A 15,755-nucleotide genomic window follows, 5' to 3' on the forward strand; every position below is an offset into this window, starting at 1 on the left:
AACTAAGAGGGCAAATAGTGGAGGAGTATGGAAACTTGATTTCTCTATCTTATGCACTCTATATAAACTAGACATTGGGGAATATATATTCTGCCCATAGAGGATTGGATGTGCACTAGAGTTGAGCCAACATACTCTGCCGAGCTTGAGGCTCGTTCAAGTATTAGCATACTCGATGGTGCTCATTACTCGAACGAGCATCAAGCCGTGTTTGACCCCGCCCCAGTTTTTGGCTCCTCCCCACTGTGGCGTGCCTGTTTTGGCCCCTCCCCGCCGCAGCGCGCGTCATTGGCAAATTTTTTGTCTGGCAGGCAGGGGAGAGAGAGAACTTCTACATATAAATTTTAATTTAATTGTTTAATAAAGGTTGGTTTTAAGTCTCATCCAGAATTAATTAATCTCATACATATTATTATTTTAAAAATGGGTTCTTCTACTATGTGGGTTTTTTTTGCTCTCACCCAAGGCACACGAGAATGTTAATATATGAATTTATATTTTGTTTTGAACTGCTTCGTTATATAGAATTCCCTTTTTCTTATACACCAGTTTAACTATTTGTTCAACCAATAACTAGATATTTTTTTCTTATTTCTAGATCTTTGTTTACTTTTTTTTTTTTCCTGTATTTCCTAATCTTCTAATCTTCTTCTATCCTTGTACACCTTCATGTCCCGATCGGTGTGCTGAGGAAGGGCTTTCATCCTGAAATGCACATGGTTTTTTGCTGGGTATTCATAAAAGAGCTTTCACTTTTCCAATCTGCCTTAAATTGCATAATTGGAAGTTTGCATGGTCACCAGACTTTGTCTTTACCCCTCTATTGTCTGTGCTGTATGAAGTACACAAAGTATATCCCTATAAGGCCTCATGTCCACAGGCAGATTTTTGCTGCAGAATCCAGAGCGGGCGCCCCCCTCCGAATTCCGCAGCAATAACCCTCCATAGCACGCTATGGTAAAATGATTCTTCATGCACACAAGAGGAAATCAATTGCGGTTTCCACTTGCGGATGAAAAATCGCACCATGCTCTATTTTACTGCAGTTCCCGCACGGACGGCTTCCATTGAAGTCAGTGGAAGCCGTCTAACCGGCGGCCTATCTGCAACTAACATTGCAGATGGGCCGTGAACACCATGGGAAAAGCAGGAGTTTAAAAAAAATCTGTACTGCGCATGTCTGACGGCGAGCCATGCGGACCATCTGCAGTACAGAGAAAGAAAAGCAGGTACATCCGGACGCCGCTGCCGCCAGGGTCGGATTCCACTGTGGGTACCCGCATGCAGAATCCGACCTGCCCGTGGGCATGAGGCTTAATACACAGACAATCCACACAGGATTCTGATAATAGAATATTAATGTGCTTCCGTTTTTGGTTGCTTATCATCTATAATACTCTTATTGCATGTTTGTTTTTACATGTATTGGTATTACCATTTTTTCATCAATTGTGAGCTCTCAGAGAGTTCTGCATTTCTTCTTTCCTTTGACTTTTTTATGTTCATGTTTCTTATTTACTTTGTGCACTGCCAGTACAATTGATAACCCGGAGCATTTCTCGCTAAATGTTCAAAGGCCTTCCCACTAACAGAATCTAGTTTTCTTCATTCACTAATTCTTAGTCTATTCTATGGCAGAATGATGCATTGAGCTCACACAAGAGTGAACGTCTTCATTTTAGCCAACTGTGTTTTAACTTTCACAGAACTTTTATTGTAATCTTTCCTATGTGTGAAGAACTTTGCTTTTTGTATGTCTGTGGTTGCCAACTTACTTTTCTGGTAGAGATGAAAAATGAGTACTAATCTAAATGTTTTCTTTCTAGGTTAGATCGCATGTGTAAAATAAAGGGATTGTGAATGTGCAGTGCTGGGAATAAATGTTGCTTCTTTTAAAAGGTCACTTATTATTGCATATTGCAACACAAAATGATTTATGATCTGAAAACGTAGTTCTTAAATTATTATTGCAGAGGTTTGAATGGTTTGCCTGACGAGGACAATACCTATATGTGCGCTGACACCTCCATCCTCTGTTGACTAACAAGGCATGAGAGATTAGCACATGCACAGTGCCGTGCAATATGTTATTCAATGGAGGCCATTGATGGACAGGTTGGGTAACATGCACCTCTACTGGCAGCTTTTTTTAGAACAGAAATATGACGCATGGATTACAGAAGACTTTTGTAACAAGGGGGCGCTGCTGCTCACAGGATGGTGAGCAAACAATAGTATACTAGTAAATACACTGTGTATTGTTTACAGCCAACCTCCAAAATATGATTATACAATGGCCAACACAACAAGTTGTAGTTTAGCAGCAAATTCTTCCTATAATGTTATATCAGTCTTTCACATCCATCATCAATCTAGAACTCCATGTATATTAAACCTTAAAATATACTATTCTCATATGTACAAGAGCACTAAGCCAAGAAGATCTGTTTAAATATATATATAGATGTATCAACACTAGAGATGAGCGAGCTTACTCGGCCACACCCCTTTTTCGCCCGAGCACCGCGATCTTTCGAGTACTTCCGTTCTCGGGCGAAAAGATTCGGGGGGCGCCGTGGGTGAGTGGGGGGTTGCAGCGGGGAGTGGGGGGGAGAGGGAGAGAGAGAGGGCTCCCCCCTGTTCCACGCTGCTACCCCCGCTCCGCCACGCCTCCCCCCACCCCCCGGCACCCCCCGAATCTTTTCACCCGAGTACGGAAGTACTCGAAAATCGCGGTGCTCGATCGAGTAATTACTCGAAAGGAGTACGCTCGCTCATCTCTAATCAACACATTAAGAAAAAGTTGTTTGCCACAATTATTTTCCCTTCCAATGGCTTTTTAATGACATTTGTTCTGTCGGTAACAATAGCTTTTCAATGGCTTAAGATCAAGATAATTTGTTGCAGAAGGGTTGGCCATGCGCATTAGATTTTCATCGCCCAATTTTAACAGGTGTTGGGGGTCATTTAATAAGCCTGGTGGCCTCCAAATGTTCCCTAGATGGCAGATGTCAAGGAAGACAAGGATCAGGCTACTGGACTTCAAAATGCCCTATTCTTTTGTTCTTAGAGTGTAAACAATAGAAGGCAAAAAATTACCAGCACTCCAATATATGGTAAAATGATGAATGAAAGAAAGAGCAAAATCCAAAAAGACTTACTTCACAGGGGTGCCTGGTATATGGCACCCCCGATCCCAGGCGGCATATAGAATCGCAGATATATTGAAAACGTCCCAGGAATGTAACTATCCACTTTTATTATCCAATATGCAACGCGTTTCAGCCTTACAATCTGAAGCCTTTCTCAAGCATAAAACATAATAATGAATCATATATATATATAAACAAGCACTTGATTACCTGTTTCATATCGGGTGTCTCTGGCGGTATTACGCCTACAACGTAACTTCCGGTCACGTAATGATGACTTGTGGCACGCGTCACCACCAGGGGCATGTTCCACCAGCACCGTAGAGTGATAAGCCTCTGCATTCTAAACATGTGCACTGAGCTGAGTGTGCATATCATGTATCATATAAGATAATTGACTACCAAACGAAAGTTTGGCCGACTGCACCACCCCACAAAAGTAGTCTACCAAGAGAACATCACAATGTGACATCACCCTAGGAGTTAGTCATGACTCGGTGCTTGCACCTTGGGACTTTACCTTATCTACCTTATGTACATGGATAGCCTAAGGTTCTAGGACTATTGAACCACAATAAACGGAACAGTCTCTTGAAACAGTGGTAGATACAGAGTCAACACAAAAATAGTCTTTGATTTCCAACAGATATAGAATGGAAAATTAGATTTTTTTTAATGCTCACCCTGTATTCCTAGACATGGTAATCCTGGCAAAATTATTTCCAGGGCAATGCAACAATTCTTCCAAGAAGTTAAAAATATTCCAGAAGAATATCTAGGACTGTAGCCTCAGCTAATGTTAGTGTTATAATAGCATAATAAGAGATATGAAGCGTGTTATGTAAAATACGTCAATTTTTCAACAGTAGGAATATTCCAAAAACCAAACATAGTGGTTGTGCTAAGCTGATAGTGTTGAGAAGTTTCCCTGGTCAACTTATTGTTAAAAAAAAAAACATGAATTACGTGCCATATTAGAGTTTTTGAATAACTTATGAAGCAGTACAATGAACAAATTTACAGAAGCAAGGCTAGAATGTCTGAAGGGAAACAAAATTAATCCCGACATGGACCAAATAGAAACTCTGAGGCAGACTGTGAAGTAAAGAGTTCATATATGAAATCTGGTAGTGTGTCTGAATTAAAGCACTTCTGTCGATTAGAGTGGGCTAAAAATTCATCAGCAGGGATATGGAAGACTAGCATCCAGTTCTTGGAACTGTCTGGTTCCAGGTGGTTGCAATCAGTTATTAATGTTATGGGACAGTTTCATTGTAACAAATATGCAATAAGAGAGCACAGCATTTCAAGCAATTTTCATTATAACCAATGTAAAAAAAAAAGTAAAGATAACCAGACTATAATTCATGCCCAATAGAATTATGCCGCTATTTGGTTGTCCTTGTTATTGGCAATTATATGGAGCAACAATGATAACAACAGTGATTTTCTTTTCCTCCCAAACAAAATAATGACTTTTTGAGTTAAAATGACTTTCTTACAGTAGTTTGACAAGTCAGTAAAAAAACATCTACACTGATTTATTTTTTTTAACTTCCAAATCACAGACGAACATAAGTACAGCTACTCTGGCTAGCTAGAGTAAAGCTCTCACTGAGCTACCACCATACCTCAGCTTCGTGTAAATGTGACATAGTCAGTTAACTGCAGTAAATTTACAATGTCTACATTTGCCCAGAAATGTGGCTGAATTAGGTCATTTTGTCTGACCGTTGTTTGAAAAATGAAAGCAAACCATCTTTAGAAATATGATTGGCTAGGTTGGAAAATTTTGGCCGTGGTCATCCATTTGTACATAGGTACTGGTGCATCTTGTCTCCACCAGAAGAATGGGTTTAGACATGGGTTGGCCGAGTTGAGTAGTAGGGGAGGCCAAGGTGATGCCCACAACAGCAGATTGGCTGATGCACACATTCAGCCCTCACACCTGTACCCGGTGTACTGCTATGTGTGCTCCTCACTTGGCTACCATCTCAGCTCCTAGCACCTCTGTCAGCTGTCACTCGCCCCCCGGTGTGCTGCAAATTTCCAGTTCTGACCCTAGTGTCACTTTCCTGCAGCCCCTGCTGTGCTCTCCGCTCCTCAAGCCCTCTGCTCCACTGAGCTAGCTCCTTGAAGATGGTCCTCTATCCTGCCATGCAGAGGCAGCGGTGGTAGTAAAATCCCCGCTCCTTCAGAACACGGTCAGCGCTGTGCTGCCGTCACCCTCCCCACAAGCAGTGGGAACAGCAACTAGGAATGCTGCTCTTGCATCCGACCCTATGGTGGCTCCTCGCTAAGAAAGCGGTTCCTCTGGGCCCTGCAGAGCTGCCTCCTCCGTCCTGCCTCCTCCATCCTAGCATGCTGTGGGAGCGGAGAAAGCCACTCCTTCTGACCCCGCTCAGCGGGGAGCCGCGTCCGGCACAGTGGGAGGTGGCCTCCTGCTATATCAGCGGGTGTTAAGTGGTTGTGACAAATTCAACTGTATAGCGCGGACCGGAGGAGCAGACATGCCGGAGTGCAGGGATTAAGTGGTCGGCCTGAAGTAGACTGTTAAGCAGGGCCAGGAGCAGCAGGAGGATCACAGTTACAGCAGCTTAGCAGGGTGTGGCCCAGCTCACCTTGTTGCAGTCTGGGACGAAGTACACAGTCGACCGGGGCCAGGAGCAGCAGGAGGATCAGAGTTGCCACAGCTCACCTCGGTCCAGATGTCTATCCGCTAGCCAATCCGGAGCTGTGGGCGTTCCCTGTTGCTCTACTTGCACAGCCCACGTCTCCATGCATAACTCTGGTGGAGACAAGATGCACCAGTACCCTGTACATATGTATGGCATGATTGGCTGATCCCTTTCCTGCTTTGCACAAGCTCTAGGAAGTCAGTTTTTGGCAGATTAATTTCTCCTGTTGCTGGTGGGATTGGTCATTCATACAAACGATACCACTGATGATTGATCACTCATATTGCAGCCATTATCTTATGTGTATGGTTGACTTAACCTATCTGTCTGGTCTCACATTACATGTTTACAAGTATATAATTTATCAGCAGTGTTCCATATACCTTCATTTATCATTAGCTTATATTAAGCTGTACAACACCACATATGCATATGTAAGAGCAGTTTCAGATGAACATGATTTTCTCCCCTTATGTGGCCGTGATAATCAACGGGACAAGACAAAATGAAACCACTGATATCAATAGATTGCAGTGGTTTCATTTTAAATTTTGGGATTCTCGCCCATTAATTGTACAGGCGAGAAAAGCTAGGACTTGCCATATCTTTCCCGCAAGTAGTTGCACCTACCGTATAAACGTCTGAAACCGCCCCACCACTTCATCCTTTATAGATGTCAGAGCTGATTACTATATTTAATGATTGACTCACTAGGTGGACTGAGCTCGGGTAAGGTTGCAAACATAGAACACAATAAGCTGAAGGTTGCTTCAGATAGCAAGAGTTGCTGAGATACATTCCCCTTTATTCTATAAGGGAATGTTATTTCTATGACAGGTATACAAATTACGCTAGTGCTCAACAATGGCAAAAGCAAGGCATTCCTGTGATTCACACATTACTTTAATGCTTCCTATAGAAAAAAGTTACAAGTGACATTGTGAGGCCTTAGTCAGACGGGCGTTTTTTCGCGCGATTTGCGGATCGCATGACGGATGCGCATCCGCAAATCGCGTGACCGGTGCCCGAAAATCGCCCGAAAATCTGCTCCTAGCCGCGTTTCATTAGAAACGGGCTGGAGCTGTCCATCGCATTGCATTCAATGGAGCCGGCAATACAGCCGACTCCATTGAAAGTAATGCGCTGCGGGCGAGTGTGGGATGAATTGTCGGGAAGGGCTTAAATATATAAGCCCTTCCCTGCAATTCATCCAGAAAAGTGTTAAAATAAAAATATATACATACTCACCTGCTCCCGGCAGTTGGAGTTCCGCGCAGCCGGCCTGCAGTGGGTGTGAAGGGGGTGTGAGTCAGACCTGCCCCCTGATTGGCTCAGCGCTGAGCCAATCAGGGGGCAGGTCTGACTTACACCCCCTTCACACCCACTGCAGGCCGGCCGCGCGGAACTCCGGCGGCCGGGAGCAGGTGAGTATATATATATATTTTTTATTTTAACACTTTTCTGGATGAATTGCAGGGAAGGGCTTATATATTTAAGCCCTTCCCGACAATTCATCCCGCGCACGCCGGCAGCCCATTGCTTTCAATGGAGTCGGCTGTATTGCCGGCTCCATTGAATTCAATGGGCAAACATCGTTCTTCTCTGCCACAGCTGTTACAGCTGTGGCAGAGAAGAATGATTTGTCTACTATATGTTCTCAATGGGGTCGGCGCTGCTGCCGCCGGCCCCATTGAGCACATATAGAGAAGAGAACAGGAATCGCAGATCGCTGATAGGTGCGATCTGCGATTTCTGTTCTATAATTTATCGGACGAGCGCATAAAAAGCGCTCATGTGTCCGATACCATTGCAAAGCAATGGTTTTAAAAAATCGCCGGACGCATGCGCAAATCGCGCAAAAAAACGTCCGTCTGACTAAGGCCTAAAGATGATAAAATCTTTTCTAATAGTCATAGTTTTTTTGTATATTTTTATTAATTGCGCAGAAACATTGAAGTAGCTTTTAAGACTCTGTTAGGCCGCCTGCAGACGGGCGGAAATCCCGCGGCGTGATTTCCCGCGGGATTTTCGCCGCTCAAAGCCTGCATAGGAGTGCATTACAATACGCACTCCTATGCAGACGGCCGCGGTTTGGCTGCGTGAAATATCGCGCGGCAAACAAACCGCGGCATGTCCTATTTCTATGCGGGGCTCGCAGAGCCTCGCACAGAAACATCACTCACCCGGCCGCCGGCTCCAGTCTGCGCATGCGCCAGCTGCTCGGCAGCCGGCACATGACAGAGCCGGGGCCGCCAGACGCGGGTGAGTACGCGCTCGTCCCTGCAGGCGCTCGGGTCGGGTCCCACGGTGAGAATCCTCGCCGCCGGATCCGACCCGCTCGTCTGCAGGCGGCCTTATGCTGAAATTTTACCTCAAGTCATGGTCAACCCCATGTCGTTGTGAATCACCGATCACATGTTTGTGAGCGGCAGTAGATATAGTTTCATCAGTTAGACTGGCGTTTTGTTTACAGCTGTTTTGACTTTTTGTCATGTTTTTTGGGACAAAAAATGCTGTGTCCCATGTTAGCTGTAGATCAGTGGAGAATTTTAAATTTCATGGCATTTTTAACAATCTTGAAAAAAATCTTAAGGGCTCAGTCACACAAGCGTGTTTTATGCGCGCACAAAAAGAGCGCTTCTAAAATAACCAATAGGTTCCTATAGAAGCACTTACATAAGAGAATGTAGGTGTGCTAAATGGAGCACACCTAACAAAGATAGGACATGTGTGACTACAATGCAAAAACGCAGGTCCGTGCTGTGCAGGAGTTTCCATTGACTCCTATGGGGGCAGGAGTTAACGGAAACTCCTGCACTGGGAATAGATTCCCTGCAGCTTACAGCAGGGCATTTAAAATGTGCTGCCCAGAAAGCACATTTTAAATGTACCGCTGTATACTCCTGTTAGTTCCCGCGGGGATGAGGGGACTCTCCAAGGGTTCTATTAATCCCCGCGGGGACTAACAGAAATTTACAATGGGACATTTAAAAAGTGCTTCTGGGCAGCACCTTTTAAATTCCCTGCTGTACACAGTGGGGTATTCCTACTGCCCCCCCTGCTGGGTAATTCTGCAGAAGCGGGAGGCAGTAGAGGACTACCTCCCCCTCTCTCCCCAAGGGAATTCCCTATAGCGCGGGGGGAAGGGGTGGTGGAGTTACTGAGCTTTCCCCAAGAGCATTGGGAGGGGGAGGGGCTAGAGGGATCCACCCTTAGCACCGCTTCTTTATGGGTTGCCATAGGGAATCTCTGTAAGAATCCCTATAGCCCCGCCCACTCTCTCTTTGCTATGGGGATATCCCTCTGGATTTCCCCATAGCAAAGAGAGAGAGCAGACCTATAGGGGATTTCCTCATAACAAGGGAGAGAGAGTGGAGCAATGGGTGATTAAGCCAAAGCCCCGCTCCATCTCTCCCTGCTGTGGAGAAACCCCTCATAGGTCCGCTCTCTCTCCCTGCCCTGGGGAAATCCCAAAGCCCTGTGGGGGCTTCTTCCCTCTCTCTTCTCCAAGCACAGCTGCTCCAGGGAATGGGCGATTTTCAGGCACATGAAGCTTCCGGTCTTTTGTGCTTAGAACATTTGCCCGGTCATGCGATTTGTGAACATGTGAGTAGCGCTTTCTTTGCACGCCTATAGGTGCACAAAAAAACCACTCGCCTGACCTCGGTGTGTGTATATATACAATGTACAATAAAAATTACAAAATATATTGGCGCCAGTATACACTTCAAGGACGCTTCTAAATTAATCATAAAATATAACCGTAAATTAAATTGCCAATGAAGAAGAGTAAATGAATAAATCTTTTGGTATCATAATTGTGTGTATTGTTGTATTTCTGTAGAGCAGTCTAACGTTGAGAGTATGTGTCCACTAATAGTAATTACCTTTCTGGGTTTTTTTTTCTTATTTTCTGCTTGACTTTCCATAAGCCTTATTAAGTGGTTGTGCGTTACTTTTTCAGCCTTGACTCCATGTAATCATATCACAGCAGCTAAAAGCTAAAATCTTATTAGCATATGTAAACGTGGCTAAAAGCACAGGTTTGCTCAGACACAAGACTGGTACAAATCGCATCAAGACTAGGGCTCATATTAGCCTCAAGGACAAGCCATGATACATTTACCATATTTCCATGGTTTATTTTTGGCGCAGGGTCATAATGCCCTTTACAATACACTAGAAGGATTGTGATAGTTTACAACATATTTTGTATTATGTACATAAAACTTCTGTGGTAACTTAGCATTTGAAGTTTTCAATTTCCCAGTGTACAGGCTGTTACCGGAGACTGTACCATACCAAGCACAAACAATAATTGCCACTAATTCTGTTGTAGCTGTCACTCGGTTTAATTTTCAACTTCATAATTTACCCTTTCCAATTTGTTTTGCATCCTGATTGACACAAGGACTGATAGAAAGGAGAATGAGAACAGAATGCAAATGATTTGATTTAGATAAACACATTTAATGAGCTGCCACCAGTTTGAAGTCTGTTGATTTGTTCTACGTTGCACAGATATTTTCTAAAATTTGGCATTTATTTTTCTTAACAGGTGTAAGATGGGAAGTGCATTCAGGAGAATCTAACCAAATGGTCCATATGAATGTTCTGATCACTTGTGTCCTTGCTGCATTTGTTCTCGGAGCGTTTATTGCAGGAGTGGTTGTCTACTGTTATCGGGAGATGTTTGCACGGAAATCCAGAAAGATACATAAAGATGCAGAGTCTGCACAATCCTGTACAGACTCAAGTGGAAGTTTTGCAAAACTCAATGGGTTGTTTGACAGCCCGGTTAAAGAATATCAGCAAAGCATCGATTCACCTAAACATTATACAAATATATTGACTAGCAGAAAGGATTTGCCACCCAATGGTGACACAAAGTCCATTATGATGGACAGTCAAGGACAGCCACCAGAACTAGCTGCACTTCCGACTCCTGAATCAACTCCAGTGCTTCAGCAAAAAAGCTTACAGCCCATCAAAAACCAGTGGGAAAAGGCACAAAATAACTTAAACATTTCACGGAAAGAAACTCCTCTTAAAAGTCCACAGTTCTTTCCTTCCAGCCCTCCTCCCCACTCACCTTTAGCTCACGGACAAATCCCAAGCGCAGTTGTCCTTCCAAATGCTACTCATGATTACAATACATCATTTTCTAATTCAAATGCACACAAATCGGATAAAAAACTCCACAATATCGAACATACACTGGTAAAACAGTCTAGTAAAAGAGATCGACGTTCTGTGGATTCTAGAAACACATTGAATGACTTCTTGAAACACCTAAATGAATCCCAAGGAAATCCCAAAGCTATGATGTCAGATATTCAAGTGGCTCATCAAAATTCCCATCAGCCTCCACATCAAACATTAATGCTTGATACGATGGGAAACATGTCTGAAATACCACCTAAAGTTCCAAATAGGGAGGCATCGTTATACTCCCCCTCCTCAACTCTTCCAAGAAATAGCCCAACAAAACGAGTGGATGTGCCTTCCACCCCAAATGGGCAAATCACATCTCTAGAATTACAAAGAAGTTATCATAAAAACTCTTCACAGAGGCATTCAATATCAGCAATGCCTAAAACTATGAACTCACCAAATGGTGTTTTGATTTCAAGACAGTCCAGTGTTAATAGAGGTTATATGCCTCCAAGTCCTAACCCAAGGATGGACTATATGCAAGGAACACCTGTTATTGTTCATCAACAGACTTCCTTGTCACGACAAAGCAGTTATACAGGACATGGAACTCTCCCTCGTATGGGGATAAAGAGGACACCATCTATAAAACCTGATGTGCCACCAAAACCTTCATTTGCTCAGCAAAATACATCAGTTAGACAGCTAAACAAATATAGCTACTAAGATCTGTCATCTTGATCACAATGTGTATGGTGATAAGGCATGGTGTTAGAAAAGGACCTTTTGAGGCAGAGACATGCTTGCCGAATCAGTCCCTAAGTGGCCAAAGAAGCTGTGTTTAGTTTGGCGACATTGAGTTGTGCCAAAAACAGGAACAACAGAACAAGCTTGGTAGGAACAAAACAAAGGAAAGTGCTGGTCATTTTGCTTCTTTTGTGTGGAGAAATGTGGACATGTAGCACAGTGGGAGCTACTTCCGTTACAGTACCAAGTTTTAAGAATATACTTGAAAAACGGGATTTCATTTTAAACTGCCGCTGTGTGTAGCCATCCCATTAAATGTGAACATATTAATATGTATGCATTCACCTTGCCTCTTGCACAAGTGTCACAAAAAGTGTCCCAATGAGTAAAAGTTTGCATCTAAGGCCATTTAACTTCTGTTGTCTCAAGCCTAAAACATATCCTTAAGTCTACAGTGGCATTGCAATGTGTGCCACCAATTATTTCGAGTGTGTGTTGTTTTGTACGTGTGTGCATAAATGTTCCATACACACAACACATGTGCACGTTAAGATTCTCGTTGCAATTTCTACGCTATGAAACTGTTTACATTGAGCATGTCTGAACAAACAGTTGATTTCCTTCCACAAGTATTCTAAAGCTGGTTGTGCAACTGAGGGCATCAGTTCTCTCCCCCCTCCTTGCCTTCCAGATAATTATCTTGGCTGAACACGGTACCTCGTGCAAGAATGTAAAGATTTCTTAGAACTGTTATGCTGCTATTTAAACAATATTGTATAATTCACTGGATGTCACGGGGAGATTCTATGTTCATGCTTGTTCCTTCTTGGTATCAGTTGGTCTTTCGTGAACCCTGGCCACTGTGAATTTATACCATATGTTTTAACGAGTGTTGGTGTACTAGCAAAGGATACTTTTTAAATAAAGCTTCCTTCAAAGAAATTGCCGGCCTCCTAACATGACACTATACATTCGTGTATCATCATGAAGGTATATATGCTAGGGCACCTTACGTGTAGCAGTGATGTTTTACCTAAAGCCATGCTTACAAATGCTGGATACGGAATGAAGGCCATCGAGGACTGTATAATAGTAACATCAGAAATTAGCTGGACCCTAAATGACACTTGTTGTATTTTTTTAGCCCATGTGACATTTGCCGTTATTATTACAAGTACATAAAAGTTGTGTTCACATGATTCCTTTTCAGTGTGAGAATCTTCTCTGGTTGCACTTGCAACACATATATCTTGACTCCAACCATGAGGCCAACATATCTCCATCCTCCTTACTGTATTCTTCAGAAATAAGCTGTGCCACTATTCATTATGAGGGGAAAATGTTTGTGTGTGTGTGTATATATGTTGCCAGCCATTAGGGGGGTAGTACTAATCAAAGACAATAAACGTGGTCTGTACTTTTTCTAGCAGTGTTTTCTGTCTGTGGAAGTAGCAGAAATTTCATTGACCGCTAAATATGTCCTCTCATCCCTTTCGAGAAAGCAACTGGTAACCATTCTAAATATCTATGCAAAAGTTTACATTCTATACACTTGTAGTTTAGCGAAAGGTGTTCATTAGTAAACTGAGGTAGGGAAAATAAATAAAAAAGTGCCCCCATCCAACCACAGCCTTATTTCAAATATATGTTTCACAATGAATCCCTGTCGACTTCTTACATGTATGTCTGTGAATGGTGTTTGAAACTCTTACATTTCATTTCCAGTTTAATGGTCCTTTCAAGGGCTTTTTCAATAATGACTTTCTTCCTAGAGATCTAGTTTATGTAGTGGCAAACCACTTGGGTAGTGCTGAGCCGCATTGCATTTCTTATCACTGCTGGTCTGGCCCTAAGTCTGTACCATTCTGATGTTAACAGTTTGTTGTCCCATCAAGCATGCCCACAAACACACCGCCTGACCATTATGACCTTAGACTTTGCCTGCTATCCCATCATATGAAAGGCTGATACTTAGTGGATATAGTAATGCAATTACATCTCCAGCTCTTAAGGTACCCGTACAGCCTCAATAGCTGTGGACCGAATACCGACAGCTATTGAAGGAACTGTAGGATCAAGTGTTGGAGTGCAACATGTCCGCTCTTTCTTTTCCTAGAGAGTTGGGAGACACATTCGATAATCACCTGATCCCTCCAGTGTATGGGGACATTTACACTCTCACCTCATTCCTCTTTCGTTTTATTCCTCCAGAATAAATACATGGAATGTGTCGTACAAAGAGGAACTCAAAGGAAAAAAACAGAAGGGACCTCTAAAACTTGAATATGATGCATTTCTAGCTGTGGGCTTTTGAGTTCTACTTGGCTTCCAGAATGGAAGTAGCTCAGCACTAACCAACCCTTGTCGACAGCTGGCTCAAATGGCCAAATACGTTGGGTTTTGAGAAGAAGAAATGTTAAAGATATAAAAATGGCTGGTGTTTTCAAGGAAAGGATGTAATGCCTTTAGTAATGAGGAGGCACTATATGCCATACACTTAATAGGCATCTTAGTCCTTAAAGCAAGCAAGAGTGCAACTAGAGCAATATAGAGGCTAAACACAGCAGCACCATTTCTCAAACAACTGCTGTTTGGGGTGAGATTGGATTAATCTAGAGATGGCTGTGACTAGCTTATAGCGTAGATCATGGCCACCACTGCCCAGAAGAAAATAGGAAATTTAACAGTAGTGCAATGACAGCATGTGTATTTCATGTGTGAGTGCTTTTATGGGTCATGCCGGTAATGACAATGTTCTGTAAATATATGTGAGGGTACCTGAATCTGTGCATTTTGTGCCTTATTCATGAAAATACAAATTATGATAGTATGTCAAGTGTCTTCTGTATAGCACACTATTTTCTGAGTGTCAGAAAAATTTGGGAAAAAGCCCTATTGGCATCTATATAGGACACCATTTGCAACCATATATTCCTTTATTAGGACAGAATCTGCTCCAGAACAATAAGGGATCAACCCAATTAAGAAAATGTACAACTCAACTGATGCAACGCCTACCAGTACCTCTCTGTGACCGATGCTCAACACAGATGTCTTTTATAACTTCTTAACATGCACTTAAACGTAACGTTTATTGCACATACACAGACTGTTTCGAAGGCGGAGGTTGCATTCATTTTAGCATTACACAAAGGATCCTACAACTAAATCATATCTAACAAGACTATTTTTTAAACAGAAGGGAAACAGAATTCGTTCTCTCACTATTTTGTTCTATAAAATGTCTCTATTAAAAAAAAATAAAAAAAATGTTAAACTGTGTTTCTCGTGGCCAAAGCTGAGAACTCTTAATTTTTAGATTTGGGGCAATATTTTAATTTAATTAATACCAGTTATGCAATCTATGTCAACGTTGTCACTCAATTTTTTTAAGTGAAAATGCTGATGTGTTTTCATGTGTAAGATTGTGGTGTGAGCATAGAGACTGAATAAGCCAAACCACAAACTGTTAACCTGGGTAACATTGTACTGCCTTGTAGATCGTAACGTGAGATCAGTATTTATGTTGATGTTTCTAACATTCAATCTAGGCTAAAAGAAATTAATTTAATTAAAAAAAAAAAAAGTGCTTTAGCCATTTGTGCAAAAGGTAAAAGCAGATTGTATCTTTTTTATATTCGTCCAGCATATAAAAGTTACCTTTGAAATAAGTTGCTCTATCCTGTTCTGTAGAGTACTTTAACGTGTAGATATCTTGTAAAGTTGTATTGTGAATGTGTAAATAATTCTGTACTTTTGGGTTTTTAACACCGCATGTAAAGCTAAAATAAAATACTCAAGTGAAAAAAAAAAAGATTTGGGCCTCAATTGATTAAGGAGAAAGGCAAGTCACTAATTACAGCTAATGGATCGTCTTCATGAGGGTTACTGCATGAAGAAGGCAGCATGGTCATGGCTGGGAATATTGCTGAGGCATTGCGACTAGAGATGAGCGAGTATACTCGCTAAGGTACATTACTCGAGCGAGTAGTGCCTTAGCCGAGTATCTCCCCGCTTGTCTCTA

At 42.4% G+C, this 15,755-nt stretch overlaps 1 protein-coding gene across 2 annotated transcripts in view; it reads left to right on the forward strand.

Moving 5' to 3' along the window:
* SEMA6D (semaphorin 6D) overlaps window positions 1-13,153 on the forward strand; it is an 84,788-nt gene extending 71,635 nt beyond the window's left edge. For both annotated transcript variants that reach the window (XM_066592611.1, XM_066592612.1), the window contains one exon: window positions 10,389-13,153. In XM_066592611.1, coding sequence (XP_066448708.1) covers window positions 10,389-11,710 — 1,322 coding nt within the window. In that variant the 3' untranslated portion in view covers window positions 11,711-13,153. The remainder of the gene's footprint in view (window positions 1-10,388) is intronic.
* The last annotated feature ends 2,602 nt before the right edge of the window (window positions 13,154-15,755 follow it).

Source organism: Eleutherodactylus coqui, chromosome 2 (genome assembly GCF_035609145.1).
Source record: "Eleutherodactylus coqui strain aEleCoq1 chromosome 2, aEleCoq1.hap1, whole genome shotgun sequence".
Lineage (NCBI taxonomy): Eukaryota > Metazoa > Chordata > Amphibia > Anura > Eleutherodactylidae > Eleutherodactylus > Eleutherodactylus coqui.